At 39.7% G+C, this 15,609-nt stretch overlaps 1 protein-coding gene across 1 annotated transcript; it reads left to right on the top strand.

Annotated features, from left to right (window-relative positions):
* The first annotated feature begins 5,369 nt into the window (after window positions 1-5,369).
* On the top strand, window positions 5,370-12,602 carry LOC118947706. Its single transcript, XM_036972705.1, has 5 exons — window positions 5,370-5,901; window positions 6,846-6,943; window positions 7,075-7,252; window positions 8,614-8,677; window positions 11,841-12,602. The coding sequence occupies exons 1-5, from the start codon at window positions 5,664-5,666 to the stop codon at window positions 12,214-12,216; spliced, it is 954 nt and encodes a 317-aa protein (XP_036828600.1). The 5' UTR covers window positions 5,370-5,663; the 3' UTR covers window positions 12,217-12,602.
* The last annotated feature ends 3,007 nt before the right edge of the window (window positions 12,603-15,609 follow it).

Here is a 15,609-nt window from a genome sequence, read left to right as displayed (position 1 = left end):
AGGCGCCTCGGTTTGTGTCAAGAACTGCAACGCTGCTGGGTTTTTCAGCTCAACAGTTCCCATGTGTACCAAGAATGGTCCACCATCCAAACAGTGGTGGTCAGTGCCGTTTAAGATGAGGGAGGACGATTTGTTTTTTCATGGGCATGGCCTTATTTCTACTACAGCATGTTGGACGACTGTCATTCATATTCCGTTCACCCTGTTCAATGTAACAGTGGTAGGTTTAGGCTACAACATGATACTACCTAGCCTATGCCTACACCTAGCAACCTAGCTTATGAATGAAAGTTTAGAATGTAGGTTCACACAGGTCGAGAGAAAATTTTGAGGTGACAGACAGTGACACATTCAATATCGCCTTGCACACTCTCGCCTGCATCTAGCTGAAATAGAGGTTCTATTGGACAAATTCACGTATGTTTATCCTGGTTGTGTTCTGTTTAAGAAACGTTTGTCAACAGAATCGGCTGAATGAATACGCCCCTGATCATGCATAAACACAGTTCACTTTCATTACAGACACGTTCTATTCCTTCTTGCATCTATGTGCTCTCCTCTTATCACCTTCTCCCTTTGTTTCTGGACTTCAATTGCACAACACAACACAACACATTCCCTCAGAAGAGACTAATTGAGAGGCTCCTGCTGCCCTCAAGGGCACATTGACAGATTTTTCACCTAGTCCTCTCTGGGATTCAAACCAGGGATCTTTCAGTTACTGGCCCAACACCATTAACTGCTAGGCTACCTGCAGCAGGAGTCCCATGTTGACAGGAGAGCCCACCTTTATTTCTCCCTCATTATGAACATTCATATTGGTCAACAGTCCTACTGTGTGTATTGAACATTGATATTGGACTGTAGCAGCTAGCTAACTGGCTACTGATCAACCTATTGTGTGTATTGAACATTGATATTGGACTGTAGCAGCTAACTGACTGGCTACTGATCAACCTATTGTGTGTATTGAACATTTGTATTAGACTGGACAGCTAGCTAACTAGCTACTGATCAACCTATTGTGTGTATTGAACATTGATATTGGACTGTAGCAGCTAGCTAACTGGCTACTGATCAACCTATTGTGTGTATTGAACATTGATATTGGACTGTAGCAGCTAGCTAACTGGCTACTGATCAACCTATTGTGTGTATTGAACATTGATATTGGACTGTAGCAGCTAGCTAACTGGCTACTGATCAACCTATTGTGTGTATTGAACATTCATATTGAACAGCCTTACCTATAGAGTAGCACCACCACCCATCAGCCCGTTCTCTTCTTGATGTCAAAGCTGCAGTGTATTGTTGCTATAGGAGTGTTTGATTAATAATAATTCAAATTGTGAAAATAGAAGTGTACAATTTATATATATTTTTTAAATCAACTTTAAAATACTGTTTGAGTCTATGCAGATGTATAATCTGAATAGGAAAATACATTATCAATAAATAGTTTACATCAACATACCGAGCCACAATCTGTAAAATGTGACCATACTATTCATTTAAAGCCCCTCTGTCAGATATAAATCATCAGAGTGGGAAACCAACTGACATGGAAACAATAGAGCAAATGTATCACTATCAGAGGGGTGTATTATGACATCATATAGAACTACTCAGACATTCCAAATATCACTTGATTATCAGAGGGGTGAATTATGACATCATATAGAACTACTCAGACATTCCAAATCAGGCTTCATCCATATCATGAAGGTGGATATTGATCCAACCATTTCAAAAGTAATGACCGGGCTGATGGAAACAGGATATGCCTGTACACTTTTATAAATGCAGATAGACAATTTGTTGGTTTGTTTTACATGGTGGGGTCTTTTTGTGTCAGTAAAAATGAATAAGTGAGAAATGGCGGTGGAAACTCCTTTACGTACAAATATTTATATAATAACCATCACATCTTAGTTAAACGTGGAGCCACGTGATGAAATGTTGATTGGTCCTCCCACTATGACTTGGGAAACCATGCAGTTTATTAGGCTACAGATGAAATAAGTTATGAACTTCACAGGGTGGTGAAAGTGCATGTGATGAGCTTGATGCTCCTTTCCAATACATTTTGAGGGTCTTATTCTGGTGACATGATGATCGATGCTTGGTTGTCATTTGACAAATAAAATAATATCTCTCTTATCCATAATAATCTCATCATGTAGGTAGCCTACCAACACTGTACAGTTGTGGCCAAAAGTTTGGAGAATGACACAAATATACATTTTCACAAAGTCTGCTGCCTCAGTTTGTATGATGGCAATTTGCATATACTCCAGAATGTTATGAAGAGTGATCAGATGAGTTGCAAATAATTGCAAAGTCCCTCTTTGCCATGCAATGAACTGAATCCCCAAAAAACATTTCCACTGCATTTCAGCCCTGCCACAAAAGGACCAGCTGACATCATGTCAGTGATTCTCTCGTTAACACAGGTGTGAGTGTTGACGAGGACAAGGCTGGAGATCACTCTGTCATGCTGATTGAGTTCGAATAACAGACTGGAAGCTTCAAAAGGAGGGTGGTGCATGGAATCATTGTTCTTCTTCTGTCAAACATGGTTACCTGCAAGGAAACACGTGCCGTCATCATTACTTTGCACAAAAAGGGCTTCACAGGCAAGGATATTGCTGCCAGTAAGATTGCAACTAAATCAACTGTTGTGTCTTTGGCAGAAATAGAAACAGAAATACCTTATTTACATAACAGTAATTATTCAGACCCCTTGCTATGAGACTGTCAGAGCAAAAACCAAGCCATGAGGTCGAAGGAATTGTCCGTAGAACTTCGAGACAGGATTACGTTGAGGCACAAATCTTGGGAAGGGTACCAAAACACTTCTGCAGCATTAAAGGACCCCAAGAACACACTGTGGTGAAGAAGGTGCAACAGAGCCTCTTCAACATCAGGAGGCACCTAAAACCCTCACACAGTTTTACAGATGCACAATGAAATGACCCCAAGAACACACTGTGGTGAAGAAGGTGCAACAGAGCCTCTTCAACATCAGGCTTGTCACCTAAAACCCTCACACAGTTTTACAGATGCACAATGAAAGCCATAGGAAGATGGTTGCAATTTCAGTTTAATCCACCAGAAAAGACAGAACATTCTGGTTACTAATTGATAAAAAAAGAAATAATAATAAAACCCCCATTATTTCTATTTCTACTTTGCACATTATTCCACTGCAAATCTACCATTCCAATGGTTTACTTGCTATATTGTATTTACTTCGCCACCATGGCCTTTTTTGCCTTTACCTTCCTTATCTCACCTCATTTGCTCACATTGTATATAGACTTGGTCTTCTACTGTATTATTGACTGTATGTTTGTTTTACTCCATGTGTAACTCTGTGTTGTTGTATGTGTGGAACTGCTTTGCTTTATTTTGGACAGGTCGCAATTGTAAATGAGAACTTGCCTACCTTGTTAAATAAAGGTGAAAAAAATTAATAATAATTAAAGACCAAAATTGGTTAAAGAAAATTATGAACCTCTGCAGATCTAGCTACGAAGAGACAGAATCATTTGATCATTTTAGATAATTTGTTTTGGTACTGTCCATATGTAGCTTGTTTTTGGTCGCAGGTGAAGGAATGGCAACATTTACCTGGAGCTAACTCTGCAGACAGCACTACTGGGGGATTTGAAAAGTCATAGTCAATTGATCAATAATATAATAATACTTTTAGCAAACATGTTTATTTTTAATTTACTAGCAACTATGAGAATATAAAGGTCAAGAACTTTTGTGAAACAGCACAGTTAAAAATATATGGCAAATAGAAATCAAACGGGGTGGTCTTCAGAGATAGATGGGAGAAGTTTAGGGTAACTGAAGGATAGGACTGGATGGTCTTCAGAGATAGATGGGAGAGGTTTAGGGTAACTGAAGGATAGGACTGGATGGTCTTCAGAGATAGATGGGAGAGGTTTAGGGTAACTGAAGGATAGGACTGGGTGGTCTTCAGAGATAGATGGGAGAGGTTTAGGGTAACTGAAGGATAGGACTGGATGGTCTTCAGAGATAGATGGGAGAGGTTTAGGGTAACTGAAGGATAGGACTGGATGGTCTTCAGAGATAGATGGGAGAGGTTTAGGGTAACTGAGGATAGGATTAAAAACAAACTAAATATAACTATTGTATAACACATTGTCTGTAAAATGTACATGGTACGTATAAGCTGGACATAGAAGCCTGAAAGTTGTTGTGCATTCGTTTCCTCCAATTAGGGAAGGGGTGATAGGGTTAGTGGAAAACAAAGGAAAATATATGTTTATACATACAGTGCCTTTAGAAAGTATTACAAATGTATATGTATTTTTAAACAGAAATAACTTATTTACATAAGTATTCAGACCCTTTGCTATGAGAATCAAAATTGAGCTCAGGTGCATCTTGATTCCATTGATCATCCTTGAGATGTTTCTAGAACTTCATTGGAGTCCACCTGTGGTAAATTCAGTTGATTGGACATGATTTGGAAAGGCACACACCTGTCTATATAAGGTCCCATCGTTTACAGCGCAAGTCAGAGCAAAAACCAAGCCATGAAGTGGAAGGAATTGTCCGTAGAGCGCCGGCACAGATATGGGGAAGGGAGACAACAACAAAAAAATGCCGCATTGAAGTTCCCAAAGAACACAGTGGCTACCATCGTTCTTAAAAGGAAAAGTTTGGAACCACCAAGGCTCTTCCTAGAGCTGGCCGCCTGGCCAAACTGCGCAATCAGGGGAGAAGGGCCTTGGTCTGGGAGGTTACCAAGAACCTGCTTGTCACTCTGACAGAGATATAGAGTTCCTCTGTGAAGATGGGAGACACCAACACTTGCCTAAATAGCCCATATGCCACCATAGGAAGTGTTATGTGTTGTTCGCGATGAGCCTTTGTCAATTTAGCTCAGAGTATGCCACACTATTCTATCTGTCACCCTTAATTTTTTATTTTTTTAAATTCACCTTTATTTAACCAGGTAGGCTAGTTGAGAACAAGTTCTCATTTACAACTGCGACCTGGCCAAGATAAAGCATAGCAGTGTGAACAGACAACACAGAGTTACACATGGAGTAAACAATTAACAAGTCAATAAAACAGTAGAAAAAAAAGAGAGTCTATATACATACCTAATCCTGCCTAATAGGCAGGCCAATCCTGGAAGGGAAGTATTGGCTGTAAGAAGTAAGAACATAACATCTGGTTATTTTTAAATTACTTCTTATGACATTGCTTGCCAGACTGAACATTGAATTCATATTTTCCAATTTGCGTTACCCACTCCAGTCAGCAGATGGCGATATGAATTTTTCAGGTGATGCTTCTTGCGTGACGTATAATCTAGTGGACGGGACATGAGGCTTCTTCAACAGCGACAAAAGGCTTCTGATTTAACCACGCTGTGCCTTGCTAGCAAACCTAAAAACCGAAACATTGGAGCTCTTTAGACCAATCTTGTGTATATTACTCTTAGTGTTTTCAACATAATTCTGTTTACATATCTACTGGTTCATTTAAACGTAATTTGCTTGTTAAATTATCAAATGTGTTACATTGATACTGCACTAGGCTAATCTCCCGGAGCATAAACTCACTAATCTAGACGGAGAAAGAAACTGGTGAAAGGAGGCAAAGAAGCTTGAAGAATGAATAAGGAGGCTATCACATTGAAACAAGAGGATGATATTACAGTGAAAGAGGAATATGGGAACGAGGTTGTCAAAGTGGAAAAAGAGGTAGAAGCTTTCAGAATCAAAAAGGAGGAAGATGCCGTAAAATTGAAAGAGGAGGAAGACCCTTTTGGAGTAAAAGAGGAGGATATCTCAATAAAAGAGGAAGACGTTTTGGGAGTGAAAAATGAGACTGAAGATCCGATTACCACCAGTGAGTACTGTCTTAAAAACGGGCACAAACTATGCAGTTGTTTTTAAAGGGGCATTATACTGAAGTTCTACACTTGAATATGTTGTTCAGTACTGTAGGAATTGTTTATTAAGGGGCAATCTGCCATCGGTACATATATTTTTGGAACTTCAAAAATTGATTTATTGAATTCTCTATGTGGTCTATATTAAAGTGCACTTATTCTAGTATAGCCGGGTTTTAAAATATAGTATACACTGCATTTCTACTTAAAATATCAAGTGGACGCAAAATGCACCCATTTTGTGGAACGGCCCTTTCACATTTGCATCACAGTGGTGGGAAAAGTAGCCAAGTAAAAGTGAGTCACCCAGTAAAATACTACTTGAGTAAAAGTTAAAATATACTGAACTATCAAAAGTATATAAATCATTTCAAATTCCTTATATTAAGCAAACCAGATGGTGCCATTTTCTTGTTTGTTTTTATTTTATTGACGGATAGCCAGGGACACACTCCAACTCTCTGACAATATACAATTGAAACGTGTGTTTAGTGAGTCCGCCAGATCAGAGCCAGTAATGATTACCAGGGATGTTCTCTTGATTAGTGAGTGAATTGGACCATTTTCCTGTCCTGCTAAGCCTTTGAAATGTAATGAGTACTTTTGGGTGTCAGGGAAATGTATGGAGTAAAAAGTACATTTTCTTTATGTACGTAGTGAAGTAAAAGTACAATTAGTCAAAAATAGTAAAGTACAGATTCCCCAGAAAGCTACTTAAATAGTACTTTAAAGTATTTTTACTGAAGTACTTTACACCACTGATCACAAACAATATAAAAAACACAATTAAAGTGGCTAATTTAGTCCCCTTTTAGATATGTATTCATTCCTCCTGTAAGACTCTGTGATTGCAATAGAAGTAGATAAGTTTACCATATTTTTGATGTTCTCATTCACGCAGGAGACAGACATGACTATTGTGGATCCTCTGGGGAGCCTCAACAACATCCTGATGCTGACGAAGTAGAGAAGAGTCTCTCCAGATCAGAACACCAGATGGTACAGCTTGGTCTGGTCTAACATACAGCTTGCTCTCAGGGTCTGGTCTGGGCTTCTGTAAAGCACTTTTTCAACAGTGACATCAGCTTCCATAATGATATGCGTCTGTGTCCCCTCTTTATGGTTACCAGGACAACGCTAGCCCCTCCTCCCTCCCGGAGTCCCCGTGTCGTACCTCTCCCGGTAGCACCTTACTGCTGGGTATGAAGAGGTTGTCTGTGCTGCTGGTGGACTGCAGGAAAACAACAGGGCTGAGTGGAACTGTGAGAGGAGGAGAAGAGATGAAAGGATCAGATTTGACTCATCAAAGTAAGTGCTGTAGTTTAGTTTTAACAAATATAATAGATCTTCCCACTGGTATCTGTTACCAGGACAACCAGCAGAGTTCTGTTAGTTGACATGAAGATGGACTAGTATCTTTTACCAGTGGGGCTGTCCCCGACTAATACAAATCTTGTTTGACTTTAGCCACCTGTTCTTTTCACCAATCAATTGGTGCAAATTTTAAACATGTATTTCTATATATACACTACCGTTGAAAAGTTTGGGGTCACTTAGAAATGTCCTTGTTTTTGAAAGAAAATATATTTTTTTGGTCCATTAAAATAACATTGACAATCAAAGCCACAAATGCTGATGCTCCAGATACTCAACTGGTCTACAGGAGGCCAGTTTTATTGCTTCTTTAATCAGAACAACAGTTTTCAGCTGTGCTAACATAATTGCAAAAGCGTTTTCTAATGTTCAATTCGCATTTTAAAATGATAAAACTTGGATTAGCTAACACAACGTGCCATTGGAACACAGGACTGATGGTTGATAATAATGGACCTCTATGTAGATAATAATGGGCCTCTATGTAGATAATAATGGGCCTCTATGTAGATAATAATGGGCCTCTGTGTAGATAATAATGGGCCTCTGTAGATAATAGTGGGCCTCTGTATAGATAATAATGGGCCTCTGTATAGATAATAATGGGCCTCTGTATAGATAATAATGGGCCTCTGTATAGATAATAATAGGCCTCTGTATAGATCATAATGGGCCTCTATGTAGATAATCTGCCATTTTCCGCTACAACATTCGCAATGTCTACACTGTATTTATGATAAATGTAATGTTATTCTAATTGACAAAAGGACATGTATATCCTAACACGATCCGTTTTGTAAACAGCATTCTGCATGAATTCCGACTCTTTCAACTTGCAACAAAACAATTTTATGAAATCAAATTTTGTTAGCAATCAAACATAGCTTAACACGGTCAAGTTGGGTTTCTGTGCAATCCTCAGACACTCTAGAAGGCAACCAAACATGTTTCATAATTCTACATTACGTATTGGCTATACAAGACCTGAATTAGCCCATGAAGGGTCTTGGACCAATGACCACCTATCGTTTTGAAACCTCGCTAGATAGCCAATGAGCTGGGATTTCCAGCAGTATGTGAACGCCGTTTGTAGGACAAACAGCCATCATGCTAGAGCTGTGCACAACAGAGTTCATTCTCTGGTGAAAGGAAACCAGATGCACGGTAGTTTACGTTTCACAGCAGTTCGTTCTCTTCTACAGACTTCTCAAGTCTGAAAAAGTTAAACATGGTTACTAAGAGTGGAAAAGCTAAATCTCAGTCCAAGTATAATCATTTTGATGATATTATTGCAGAAATTGACCAACAGAGTGACACAGAAGGAATGGATGAGGACTCTGCGAGTGACCAGAGTTTTGAGTAAGTAAAACAAGTTTTTACTTCTCATGCTAATGCAGTTGTTTAAATGGTTGCATATTTATTTATATATACACACACACACACACACACAGTCAAAGTTTACATACACTTAGTTTGGAGTCCTTAAAACTCGTTTTTCAACCACTCCACAAATTTCTTGTTAACCTCTCTGGTACAAGTGCGTCCCACCTCGACAACAGCCAGTGAAATTGCAGGGCGCCAGATTAAAAACAACAGAAATCCCATAATTAAAATTCCTCAAACATACAAGTATTATACACCATTTTAAATATAAACTTGTTGTAAATCCAGCCATATTGTCCTGTTTCAAATAGGCTTTACGGCGAAAGCACACCAAACAATTGTTAGGTCAGCCCCTAGCCACAGAACCATACAGCCATTTTCCAACCAAGGAGAGGTGTCACAAAAGTCAGAAATAGCGATTAAAATTAATCACTTACCTCTGATCATCTGGTGTCACTCCCAGGTCTCCATGTTAAACGATAAATGTTTGTTTTGTTCGATAATGTCCCTCTTTATGACCAAAAAAAAACCTTTTTGTTCGCACGTTTAGTCCAGTAATCCGAATGCACAAGGTGCGGGCACAAAGTCCAGACAAAAAGTTTTTTTAAAGTACAATAAAAGTTTGTAGAAACAGGTCAAACTGTAGTATGATCTAAAATAAGGACGCGCGACAACGAGGTTCTAGCTCCAGCCTGTTTATTAACCTAACCCTCGCATGTCCTACATAGGTACGGATACCCCCAAGGGACATCCTACTACATCTTCCCCTCTCCCATGAACAAGAACTCAACATGCATAATCACTGAAGCATAACTGAAATGCAATTTGGAAACCAGTATTATTCTCTAACATGCTAATTCCCATCCTGAAACCGTATGAAAGCATTCAATCACACAGTATGAACATTAACTTAGGTACAGTCTCTTTTTGCTGGGTATGTTCCCCAGCAGTATGTTTTCTCCACGTAACATAGTCTTTCAGCCACTGGTGGCTTCACATCCCTTTCTGGGTGCGCTTTTGGCTCTGAGCATTCTCTCTCCTTCACCCTCTTTTTGTGCATTTTCTGTGGCCTCAGTCTGTGTGGCTGGTAGATCTGGAAGAGCTCTGAGGTGTGTTTTGTTCCTTCGTACCTCTTCTGAGCCTGTGTCCACCACATAGGAGCGTGGGGCATCCGCTTTCCTCAGCACTATTGCTGGTGTCTTTGAGTTTGTAATCCACACACGTTGACCTTCGGTCAGCTCTGGCCTCTCCTTAGCACGGTGTCTCCAATTTAAAGTCTCCAGTTTGCGTTTGTTTCAGCCGTTTGTCCCTCTCAGCGAAGGCCTTCCTGTTAGGCCATCGGGGTTTAAGCTGAGCCGGCGAGACAGGCAATGGGGAACGCAGCCTCCTGCCCATCAGGAGCTCGGCAGGCGACGGCCCATAATGCAGTGGTGTAACTCTGTAAGCTAACAGAGCCCTGTATGGATCCTTGTTCTTTTTTCAGCAGTCCCTTGACTGCTTTCACAGCTCTCTCTGCCTCACCATTACTCTGCGCATGGTAGGGGCTACTGGTCACATGTATGAAGTCATATTCTGCGGCAAAAGCAGAAAAGGAGCTTGCAGAGAACTGGGGAGCGTTATCTGTAACCAGGACCTCAGCGACCCCTTGCCTGGAAAACATTTACTTTAATCCATTGATAAGACCAGCTGATGTGGTTATGGGTGTCTCTGCTATGTCTTAAGTCTTTGTTTGGTGGATAGGCTTTCAATGGAAAAACAGCCTTTCATAATAATAGTCCTTCCTGGTTGGATTTTCCTCGTTTTCACCTGCCATATCCATTCTGTTATACTCGCAGACATTATTTTAATTTTTGGAAACTTTAGTTTTCTACCCAAATCTACTAATTATATGCATACCCTAGCTTATGGACCTGAGTAGCAGACAGTTTAAAAACCTGTCTAGGACAGGCGTTCCTCTAGGGAAACGTTTCAACAGAAATTGCCCGAAATGTCATTATTATAAATATTTAACTTCAATTAAATCAGAAGTGCAATACACCAAATGAAAGCTAAACCTCTGGTTAATCTAGCCACCATGTCAGAATTCAAAAAGCTTTACTGCAAATGTGATTATTGATCAGAAATAGCAATACAATTCATCAATTACCTTTTGAAGATCTTCTTCTTTTGGCAACACTAAAGGTCACGACAAAACAATAGTGTCGTTTTGTTCGATATAATCCATTTTTATAGCCTAACAGGAAACATTTTGTAAACGGCTTGTCGTAAATTCAGTGTCCTTCAACTTTGGACGTAACGTTCGATGTAATTACTCAATCTAAACGGACGTTTATCGAGTCATGTTTGGTTTCATTGCATTCCTCTGTTTGTTAGTAAAACAACCACACTTCATGGTTCTTTTCCGGGACATAATGACCAAAAGGAACTGATTTGAACACGGCAAACAATGACCTAATTGCGCACCAATGATGTGATCGGTTCTTCGTTGATTGACTGTATTTTGGACCAATGACCACTGATCGTCTTGAAATCTAGCTGGGTAGATAGCCAATGAGCTCAGGTAAACGACAACATGTGATGGTTCTATCCAGGAAGACTATTGTTTGTGGGAAACTCAAGCGTATAGACACAACCATTCGCCATTGAAAACTCTACGAGGCCACGCTGGTTACGTGCAGCATTTCAGAGAAGAATTATGGCAAGTAAATCTTTAAAATCGAAGACAAAGTATACAGATCTACACGATATCATTGATGAGATTGATAGAGATAGTGACAGTGAATTACTACAAGATGAGTCAGACCAGACAGTGACTATTCTTTTGACTCTAAATGGAGAAGATTCTGTGTTGGATTGGTGAGTAACGTTGTTTGAAATGAATCATATTAAATATTATTCATTTGAGTTGTTTCAGATATTTTTATATTTTTTGCCAGATATAAAATATGACATGAAATATAAAGTACACATAAGTATAAAGTAAGCATTGCTCTACATTGTGGGTGTATCTGTGTGTCTGTATATATTACATATATTTTTACATGTCCATTCCATGTTTAGATAAAATACAACACCTCACCTTAGTGGATGTTTACTTACTCTATATATAATCTGTGTCTGTTTTGTCTTTATTTCACAGTCCCAGCGATTCTGATTGGGAGCCCATACTGCCAAGGTGCAAATCCCCCACTGAAGCTGGTCCATCCAGCCGGACCCCTGCTGTCTCCGGCACCACACCTACCCCCGCCCGGCCATCAAGAGGTGTGGAGCCGGTGACAAAGAAGCGGAGGAAGGGAACCTCTGTCCCTTCTGCTCCTTCAACCAGTGGTGTGCACATGCTTAAATTCCTTATTGCAGGCAGGAATGAGTGCAAAAGGGGCTTAGTAAGGAGGCTTCGTTGTGCTCTTTGCAAAAAGAAATCCTCTGTCGGCTGCACCACCTGTTCAGTGACCCTCTGCTTCACAGCAGAAAGAGACTGCTATGGGCTATGGCATCAGCAGCGCAATATTGTGTAGAGGGTCTTCACATTATTGAACATTGAACGTGTAAATAGTTACCCTTGTTATTTAAAAAAAAATGTAATTATTCATTTAAAATTTTGGTATTTTAAATTTTTTTCTTCAATTTTTCCAATATATTTTTGGGGGTATTTTTGTATATAGTTATTTGCATCGATGTTCCAATTCGGTACATTTGGGAAACTTGTGAGGGACACCTGGGTGACTTCATGCCCAATGGCATGTGCCTCAGTCATTCCTAGAGGTATCTGTCTGAAACTTTGGTCAAATACTGTTGCCTACTTATGTTCTTATTTGAAATTAGCCCCAGTATCATAACTGAATGTTTGGCTGTTCTTGTTTATTTTAAAGATGCGACAACATTAAAATAACAGAAAAACGTCTGTTTATTTCCTTGTATTTTCTTCTACCAGATTTGTGTTATATTCTCCTACATTCAATTCACATTTACACAAACTTCAGTGTTTTTTTTTTCAAATGGTACCAAGAATATGCATATCCTTGCCTCTGGGCCTGAGCTACAGGCCGTTAGATTAGGGTATATCTTCAGGCGGCAATTGCACAAAGTAGGGGGTAGCTCTAAGAGGTTATTAATTTGGGCACGCTTTTCATCCGGAGGTGAAAATACTGCCCCCTGCACAAGAGGTTAACAAACTATAGTTTTGGCAAGTCAGTTAGGACTTCTACTTTGTGAATGACACAAGTAATTTTTCCAACAATTGTTTAGACAGATTATTTCACTTATAATTACTGTATCACCATTCCAGTGGGTCAGAAGTTTACATGCACTAAGTTGACTGTGCCTTTTAATAAACAGCTTGGAAAATTCCAGAAAATTGTCATGGCTTTAGAAGCTTCTGATTATTCTAATTGACATTTGAGTCAATTGGAGTTGTACCCGTGGATGTATTTCAAGGCCTACCTTCAAACTCAATGCCTCTTTGCTTGACATAATTGGAAAATCAAAAGAAATCAGCCAAGACCTCCGATGAAGGAATATAGACCTCCACAAGTCTGGTTCATCCTTGGGAGCAATTTCCAAATGCCTGAAGGTACCACGTTCATCTGTACAAATAATAGTATGCAAGTATACACACCATGGGACCACGCAGCCGTCATACCGCTCAGGAAGAAGACGTGTATATGTATATACTGTACTCTATATCATCTACTGCATCTTTATGTAATACATGTATCACTAGCCACTTTAACTATGCCACTTTGTTTACATACTCATCTCATGTATCTTGCCTATGCCGCTCTGTACCATCACTCACTCATATCTTTATGTACATATCCCCTTACACTTGTGTCTATAAGGTAGTAGTTTTGGAATTGTTAGCTAGATTACTTGTTGGTTATTACTGCATTGTCGGAACTAGAAGCACAAGCATTTCGCTACACTCGCATTAACATCTGCTAACCATGTGTATTTGATTTGATTTGTTCTGTCGCCTAGAGATGAACGTGCTTTGGTGCGAAAAGTGCAAATCAATCCCAGAACAACAGCAAAGGACCTTGTGAAGATGCTGGAGGAAACAGGTACAAAAGTATCTATAGCCACAGTAAAACGAGTCATATATCAACATAACCTGAAAGGCCGCTCAGTAAGGAAGAAGCCACTGCTCCAAAACCCCCATAAAAAAAGGCAGACTACGGTTTGCAACTGCACATGGGGACAAAGATTGTACTTTTGTAGAAAAGTCCTCTATTCTGATGAAACAAATATAGAACGGTTTGTCCATAATGACCGTTTGGAGGAAAAAGGGGGGTGGCTTGCAAGCCGGAGAACACCATCCCAACAGTGAAGCACGGGGGTGACAGCATTGTGTTGTGGGGGTGGTTTGCTGCAGGAGGGACTGGTTGCACTTCACAAAATATATGGCATCATGAGGATGGAAAATTATGTGGATATATTGAAGCAACATCTCAAGACATCAGTCAGGAAGTTAAAGCTTGGTCGCAAATGGGTCTTCCAAATGGACAATGACGCCAAGCATACTTCCAAAGTTGTGGCAAAATGGCTTAAGGACAACAAAGTCAAGGTATTGGAGTGGGCATCACAACACCCTGACCTTAATGCTATAGAAAACAGATCATTTTACCCTTTTAAAAATAGTTATAGGGGGAGGTCCGGGGGATGTTTGTCTTTGAAAGGGTCATTGTAATATTTAAGATATTTCTCGTCGGAAGGCATGGACCAAAGCGCAGCGTGGTAAGTGTTCATGATTTTTATTTAATCAAAAAACATTCCAACAAAATAATAAAGAGAAGAACAAACAGTTCTGTAAGGCAAATCAACTATACAGAAAACAAATACCCCAAAAACACAGGTGGAAAAAGGCTGCCTAAATATGATTCCCAATTAGAGACAACGATAGACAGCTGCCTCCGATTGGGAACCACACTCGGCCAAAACAAAGAAATACAAAAACACAGAAAAAGGAACATAGAATGCCCACCCTAGTCACACCCTGGCCTAACCAAAATAGAGAATGAAAGCTTCTCTATGGCCAGGGCATGACAGCCGTTCTGTTCTGGGCCAGCTGCAGCTTTACTAGGTCTTTCCTTGCAGCACTGGACCACACGACTGGACAATAATCAAGATTAGACAAAACTAGAGCCTGCAGAACTTGCTTTGTGGAGAGTAGTGTCAAAAAAGCAGAGCATCTCTTTATTATGGCTAGACCTCTCCCCAGCTTTACAACCATTGAATCTATATGTTTTGACCATGACAGTTTATAATCTAAGGTAATGCCAAGTAATTTAGTCTCCTCAACTTGTTCAACAGCTACACAATTCATTACCAGATTCAGCTGAGGTCTAGAACTTAAGGAATGATTTGTACCAAATACAATGATCTTAGTTTTAGAGAGGTTCAGGACCAGATTATTACTGGCCACGCATTCCAAAACAGACTGCAACTATTTGTTAATGGTTTTAGTGACTTCATTAGCTGTGGTTGCTGGTAGCTTATATAGTTGAATCATCAGCATACATGGACACACATGCTTTGTTTAATGCCAGTGGCAGGCCATTGGTAAAAATAGAAAAGAGTAGAGGGCCTAGAGAGCTGTCCTGCGGTACATCACACTTCATATGTTTGACATTAGAGAAGCTTCCATTAAAAACCCTCTGAGTTCTATTAGATAGATAGCTCTGAATCCACATTATGGCAGAGGTTGAAAAGCCATAGCACACACATTCTTAAACAACAGGTTATGGTCAATAATATCAAAGGCTGCACTGAAATCTAACCACAATCTCCCACAATCTTCTTGTTATCAATTTCTCTCAACCAATCATCAGTCATTTGTGTTAGTGCAGTACATGTTGAGTGCCCTTCTCTGTAAGCATGCTGAAAGTCTGTTGTTCATTTGTTTACAGAAA

This window comes from Oncorhynchus mykiss, unplaced genomic scaffold (genome assembly GCF_013265735.2).
Source record: "Oncorhynchus mykiss isolate Arlee unplaced genomic scaffold, USDA_OmykA_1.1 un_scaffold_190, whole genome shotgun sequence".
Taxonomy (NCBI): Eukaryota; Metazoa; Chordata; class Actinopteri; order Salmoniformes; family Salmonidae; genus Oncorhynchus; species Oncorhynchus mykiss.
The sequence above is the reverse complement of the archived record's forward strand: the minus strand, read 5'-3'. Positions and strand labels throughout refer to the sequence as shown.